The sequence below is a fragment of the Limulus polyphemus genome, unplaced genomic scaffold (genome assembly GCF_000517525.1).
Source record: "Limulus polyphemus unplaced genomic scaffold, Limulus_polyphemus-2.1.2 Scaffold9723, whole genome shotgun sequence".
Taxonomy (NCBI): domain Eukaryota; kingdom Metazoa; phylum Arthropoda; class Merostomata; order Xiphosura; family Limulidae; genus Limulus; species Limulus polyphemus.
Window position 1 is genome coordinate 1 of NW_013675333.1, and position 7,817 is coordinate 7,817.

At 35.6% G+C, this 7,817-nt stretch overlaps 1 protein-coding gene across 1 annotated transcript in view; it reads left to right on the forward strand.

Annotated features, from left to right (window-relative positions):
• The first annotated feature begins 265 nt into the window (after positions 1-265).
• LOC106476059 (protein TSSC1-like) overlaps positions 266-7,817 on the forward strand; it is a 19,603-nt gene continuing 12,051 nt past the window's right edge. Inside the window, exons 1-2 of the mRNA XM_022380029.1 lie at positions 266-390; positions 4,708-4,789. Coding sequence (XP_022235737.1) covers positions 4,748-4,789 — 42 coding nt within the window. The 5' untranslated portion in view covers positions 266-390; positions 4,708-4,747. The remainder of the gene's footprint in view (positions 391-4,707; positions 4,790-7,817) is intronic.

Sequence of the window (7,817 nt, forward strand, 5' to 3'; positions counted from 1 at the left end):
CCTAAAAAAATCGAGTTCCGCACTTGAGGGCCGTGGATGTATAAGTTTAAAGCTCAAATTATTCGATCAGCTGTTGGTGGGTAATGTTGACTACTAGAGGTAAGTGATAGACTTACCTCTAGCCTATCACTTAAAAATTAGGAACGGCTAATGCATATAACTGTCGAGTAGCTTTGCATGAAACTCTGCCAACCACATTAGGTAGATTAAAAATTAAATACCGGGTAAATAAATATGTGTTGGGTCGGTAGATGGCGTTGGAAATTAATACGAGATATTGTGATCTTTAGTACACTGGAAGTAAATATTGTACAAATCAACGAAAGTTATGTAGGAGTATATATATGGATTTAAAAAAAAGTGGTTTGTTTCAATTTGTAAAGAGCTCTAGTAAGTAAAGTAGCTCATGAAGCTTAAACATTCATTTGGTACATTTTAAAAACTGAAAATTTAAGCAATATTCCTCATCCTGAATAGTTGCTCGGTGGAAACATCATCGAGTTAAATTTAAATATGAGCTTGTTAAGAAATCAATAGGAAAGTAATGATATTTAAAAATGATGAGGTTCCTGCACCAGATAATATTTCCTCAAGGGTTTAGAAGGACTTTCTAATAATTTTTGTAAGTGCTTCAACAGTGGACAGGTATCAGGAGATATAATTAAGAATGAGTTAGCTAATTAACGTTAGTGTTACATAAGCAGTAACGTCTTCAATTAATGCTAAAAGGCAAGACTTCCCCATTAGTGAAATCATGTTGACAATCCAATTAAACCGAAACTTTGTTGAATGGATTTGCAAAGTAGCTTTAAGTTTAACACTTTCAAAAACTTTTCCTATCACTCATGCAACTGCAAGACTAATATGCTTGGAGTTGAAGGGAAGAAAACAGAGGGTTGTTATAAATGGAATTTAGTGAAATTGTATTAATATCACAAGTGGGGTACCTTAGCCTACGGATCAATGTTAAGACCTTTGCTCTTTTTGCCCTACTACTAGTACTAATACTAGTATTGGATGCTTCACCTTTATAAAAGGATTTAGTTTATTTGGCGAGTTAGGTGAATAAATGGAAGATGGTTTTTATTTATAATAAATGTCAGATAATGCTTGCTGATTATTATAATTTTAATGAGAGTAGCTTAAAGTTTAATGTTGTTATGGAAGAAAAAGAAACTCAATGTTTTGGTTGATCTGTTTCTTAAGTCATTCAATTTTCAAATAATGTTGTGTTACTAGTAGTAGGGTATATAGTTTTTGTTTGTATTTATAGAAATATTGAATATATATATATATATATCTAAAAAATATATAATTTAATTGTATAGGTTGGAGTTTTGTGTTCCTTAAGGACATTGAGTTGTTGGAAAGGGTTCAGAGGAGGGCTACTATAATGATATTTGGGATGGAAAGGTTGTCATAAAAGGATAGGTTGAGATGTCTGAAATTTTTTTATCAATGGCAATAATAGTAGTGCATCATCAGGTTCTGTATTTAATGGTGAGAATTGTTGGACAAGAGGACACAAATATCAATTTTTGAAGAATAAATCATCATCGGCTTGGACAGTTTTACTTTTCGAACAAGATGGTTGGACTTTGGAATGGGTTGAATCAAGATGGTCTCACAAAGATTTGTCAAAATAATTTGTGTTAGAGATTTTAAAGTATGACAAGTTACTTTATTTATGCTGAAATTAACCATATTAACCAGTTCGTATTGGAGGTTAGCAATAAGTAAAACAGTATTGTTCCTAGTTGGTTCCCTAACCATTTGGTGAAGAAAACCATCCTGAATAATTTCTAAAAACCTGTCGCCTTCATTGTTTAACATTTCCCAATCTATATGGCTGAAATTTCCCATAATTATAACCTTATTAACAGTTGACTTCTTTATCTCACTGTAGAGTTTCATCAGTTTCATCTGGTGATTTGTAAAAATTCCAACTAAAAGCCTTCTCCTCTTATGACCACTAACAGAAACCCAAATAGATTCAATCTCATAGCTGTTATCTGCGACATCTTCAACTTCAACAGGATATAATTCACATTTTACATATAAACCCACTCACCCTTTTTGTTGTCGCACCCTATCCCTATCAAATAACTTAAAACCAGACATTTCAATGAAATATTTGTCATCAAAAATTTCTACATCTTCCCATATGTCAGTTATTGCCATTACATCAAAATGCTCTAAAGTCATGTATTTAATATTTATATTATGTCACAACACAGTAACTGTTTAGCCTACCCTTAAAACTATTTCTGTACTTTGCTCCTACACTACAGTTTTATTTATATCTATTTTTTTCTGTATTTTGTTTATCATGGCCCTCAACACTGTCTAGCCCTAGTTTAAAGCTGCCTTTACAGTTGAGTTAATAGATCTTACAAACAAGCCAGTCTCCTTTCTCTATTTAATTGTAAATCAGCCATTCCAAAGATTTCCTTTTTCCCATCATCTTGATCTCACAAATCCAACTGACCTATCTGCTCATCCTTCAATATTAACCTAACACTAACATTCAGTGTTAGTGACCTATTTATAATCTCATATGTTAACCTAAGACTAACATTCAGTGTTCTTGACCTATTTATAATCTCATACGTTAACCTAAGACTAACATTCAGTGTTCTTGACCTATTTATAATCTCATACGTTAACCTAAGACTAACATTCAGTGTTAGTGACCTATTTATAATCTCATATGGTAACCTAAGACTAACATTCAGTGTTAGTGACCTATTTATAATCTCATATGGTAATCTAAGAGTAACATTCAGTGTTAATGACCTATTTATAATCTCATATATTAACCTAAGACTAATATTCAGTGTTAGTGACCTATTTATAATTTCATATATACAGTTTTTGATTACTATTAAATCCACTTCTAGACCTAATAATCATTTTTAACTTACTGACAAGGGAAGGTGGTAAATCTATGGAATTGCAACACTAAAATCTGGGATTAAATTACCTGCACTGGACACAGCAGATAGCCCAATGTGGCTTTGTTCTAAAATAAACAAACAATGACTTCCTGAAAATCACTTTTAGCTACTGTATTCCTAGCATGTGAAAACTAATTTTTCTTTAGATCCTGTTGACACTTTACCTATTTCCTCTATTTGCGATAATCTCTAATTTCTCCTACAACTTGAAAACCACAAACAAATTTCATATTTTTCTCTACTAGCTTTTTAAAAAAGTGCATGTCAATCCCAAGTTACCAAATATAATCCCCTCCTTGCACCTATCACACTGTCAGCTCTTTATTTGGACTTCGCACAGATTATATAATAGTTATTGTACTTTTCACCCTATGGTCTTGACAGGTGAATGTTTTGAACCAGAGTCCCGAGCAATTATGAAGTACACAAGGTAATTTAATTTTTTTATTGTGCATTGTACAAGTAATGTTCTGAACTGGGGACCCATTAGACCACTAAATCTAAGAACAGGAAAGATGGATACGATGATATGCAAATAACGTTTCATCATGGGGACCCATTAGACCACTAAATCTAAGAACAGGAAAGATGGATACGATGATATACAAATAACGTTTCATCATGGGGACCCATTAGACCACTAAATCTATGAAAAAGAAAGATGGATACGATGATATACAAATAACGTTTCATCATTTTCTAAAAAAAAATCTGTTTTAACATTTTTGCCACCAAAACTAGCTTTGTAACAACATTCATCCCGATCCTAGCCAATTAGAAAGTGGTTATTTTTAAGCTGTTTTGTCTATAGTACAGAGCGGGTCATCTCGTATTGCTATAAATACAAATGGTATAGATTATGAACTTTTAATATCTTACAGTGTTATGTGTAAACTATACTTAGAATTCTACATAAAAATTTACCACTGTATTATGGGCAAGTCGTTGCACTCTTGATATGTAAATTCTACAGAAGCTTATTATGGTAGTGCTGTATGTATAAGGTCAGGTCAAATCTATGCCACATGGAAGTGGCACGTATGATCCAATAGATGAAAATGGATGGTACTGGTGCTGTATATATGTAAGGTATACATGTGTTCATTGATAATTTATTTCATAAGTAAAAAAATAATAATAGGTAAGGATCTCGACTCTAATCCAAAATATTTTGTTACAGTAACATACTCAGATATTTATAAAACTTGTTTCTAAACCTATTTACCACTTTTTAAAAAATACTAAATATCTTCTTAGAATGTAATATATTAATATTTTCAGAGAAGGTTAAAAATTTTATATTTTCAATTTTGTTACACTCGTGAAAAGTAAACTGCATATATGATATTTTTTTATTAATATGCAAAAGATTGCAGAATTTATTTTATCATAATAGAAGAAAACCTGGTTTCAAAGTGAAGACTTTCTGATACCTCACAGTTGTTTATCTTTTCCTAAAGTTATATAAATATTGTCTTATATAAATCTTCTTCAATTGAGATGAAGGAATTGTTCCTGAGATGGTTCTGTTGAACACCAGATAAGTTTAGTATTATTAAAGGTTTTACTAAGCTTTTTAGTCTTGAAGAAATGTCACACTGGTTTATTTCACAGAACATTTTTTTAATTGCTACATGTTTAGACGTAATAAATCTACAATGCAACTATCTCAGTGTGTGTTCAATATGTAATATAGACTGTTTTAAATTGATTATTCATATGTCTGAGGTTTTTATTATTCTTCATCTAGAGGGTAGAGAGTGATTGGATTTCCTGGTGAATTTTGTGCAATGGATGATGAAGCTCCTGTGATCTATGGATTAGAGTTCCAGGTACTATAGCAATAGTTAATGTTTCATAGTTCTCTTGCATGAATTAAATATATATTGTAATACTTTAAAAGAGACCAAGCCAAAAATCCACAGTTTAATCTTTTAGCAGTAATTAACATCAGTTATGGAGTTAGTTGAAATCACTTAAGAGTACCTCTGGTGGCAGTACAGTATTTAAAAAATATGATTCTGAATTGGTTAGTAGTGTTGGTTAAGAATGTTAACAAACTTTAAATTCATCTTTATCATGTTTATCAGCTTATTGTGGTCCATTGGGCTTTAAATCACTTCCTTCCTCTCGCCAGACATTGTCTGGTGATGATTCATTCCAACAATTCTACAGTGGTAGCATATATCAGTCACCAAGGGAGCACCTGGTGAAGATCTCTCTGTTTTTGTACATTGGATCTCCTATGTTGGGCCCACATGCACCACATTCATCTAATTGCATGTCATGTTCAGGATGCTTTCAATCTCGTAGCAGATTGTCTTTTCCACCCCGACCGGGATGTAGAACCTGTAACCAATGTTGACAAAGAGGGAGGGACACAAGGGAAGGGATACTGCAGGGAAAAGTTGCAGTTGATATAATCTTGGAACCACGGTTGAGCTGGCCAATAGGGAGTGATCAGAATGACTCTACACAGAGTGGTATAGATGAGAGAGAGCACCAGATTAAGTAATGGAAATTTGTGGGACCTAACGACCACTCCGTCAGATAAAGTCGCCATTCATGTCCTTCCTCTTCACGCCTGGCTTTTATCCAGTATGTGGCAAGGAGATCAGGTTTCTCACATTGAGTAAATTTCCTTCTGGCTTGTTCCACATGTCCTTCTTGAGTGGAGGTTTATCAACGCAAATGGAAAGTGTTCCACAGTTGGTCCCCTACTCTGAGATTCCCCACTGACCGACCTGCTGTGGCTGAGTTTTTCACATGGTTTTTCGACCAGGGTTCTTCGGTCTCTTCATTCTCAGGTTACTGGGCTGCCTTATCTCATACTTTTTGTTTTTCTCAATACTGTTGAAGTTTTGCCTCCCCTCTTCCGAATGGATTCATTGTTCCCCCAGACGGCATAATCTTCCAGACTGGGATACTAATGTGGTCCTCCATTCCCTCACTTTACCTTAGTTTGAACCTATTTCCTCATGTTCCATATTTCATCTTTCCCTTAAAACATATTTCCTTCTCTTTGCCTGTGGACATCGAAGGTCTGTTTTGTTCACCATTGACATTTCACGTAGGTTTTTTTCATCACACCTATGTTCTCCTTTATCCAGATCATTCCTTCCTCCCAAAGACCTTGGCAGCTAGGGAGAGTAACTCCTCCTTTTCACCTAATTCTCTTCCTTCTATTTCTCATTCTCAACCCTTGACCCGATCGGGATTGATTTCTATGTTCGGTATGTACCCTTTGTTGCTATGTTGCCCGCAGGGCTTCCTTTCATGGTACCTGTTCATGATCTATCCCTTCTACCCTCACCAATTGGGTTCAATGGTTGATTCAATTGGCTTATTCCTCCTTGTCATCTTCCCAAAGGAACTGTTCAGGGTGTCTTTTCATCAGATTTGACACCTCACCTTTTTCCTTGCATCTCGCCTTCTGGGGTGGTCAACCGTGGAGGCACCCTCCTGAATGGGTTCCACACAAAGAAGGCTATAACCATTCAGTACAGAGTCGGGTGGTGGTGTTCTGTGGGTGTAGATGATGTGCTATCCTCCAATATGCAATATAAACTCACAAAGGAGTGAGATGTCAAATTGCAGTTCACCCCTTTGATTGGGAGCCTTCATCACACGCCCACGTGGATGTCAGTACCCGTGGCTGTGTTTTGGATTTATAGTAGAACCAATCAACATAAGTCCTCATTTATGTATATTGTTCTCTATATTCGTCCGTCTGTGTTGTGGGTCACAATGGAGGTAAGCAGAATTGTTATGGTTCTGTCCTTTTTGCTATCCCTTGTCTATTTTATTCCGAGGATGTTATTGCTTTTGGATGGTTCTGGTTGGTTTCGCTGTTGGGGGGAGTAGATTTATATTTAGTAGACATCCTTTTGATACCAGATGTTGGGTCCCCGGATCGATATATCAAAGCGAACACATGTCATGTTCTGGAGTTGGAGTGGTTCTAGATTCCCTCTTGTCCTTTGAACCTGAGTTGAAGATGGTATGATCCTCATCCTACCCCCACATAGATGTTGGTTCCCAGCGGCATGGGTTTTGGATATAGTTGACTTACCGAATACAGTCCTTCATGCCCTAGCCACTCTACACCTAGAGGCATATCCTTTGTTTTATCCACTTTCATGCATTGTGGAATTGAGTTACACATATATTTAGATGGTTAAGATCACCATTCTGCTTCAGTTCTCTCCCACTTGGATGTGCTTTCCACTATTATCTACTACACACTTCACAGATGGGCGAAGAGTATACCTGGTCAGAAGTGGTGCGGTTCCCCTCATCACATCTGACTCCCTTATTTCCAGGGGTATCCTTCGGACACTTTTGGGGGGTACTTCTGTCATTCTCTCACACCGGTCCCTCCACCTAATCAGTGTGGTATTCTAGCTAATCTTGTGATAGGAGGTAAGTACTGTATCAAAAGTTATGATTTTCCTATTACTGAAAATGTATTTCTGATAGGTACTTACCTTTTCTCACACTTCCCACCCTTTCTCCCTGTTTTCTTCTGCTGAACTTCAAAGTGATAGTTTGGTAGAGGTATATAGAGGGAACCAAGTGTCATGTATGTCATGCTACTATTGGTGGAGAAATGACGTGTGATGATTTGCATGAGAGACATGTTGGAATCATTTGATTCCAATAAGGGGGGAGGAGCAGAAGGCTTGTGGTATGCGTAAAGAAAAATGTTTGCATTTAGAGGGCAGCACTGTATGAGAATAGCTAATCTTCTGAGAAGAGGGAAGTACCTATCAGAAATACATTTTCATTATAGGAAAATTATAACTTTCATGTTTATCAGCTTATTGTATACAGAATGTTTCATGTTTATCAGCTTATTGT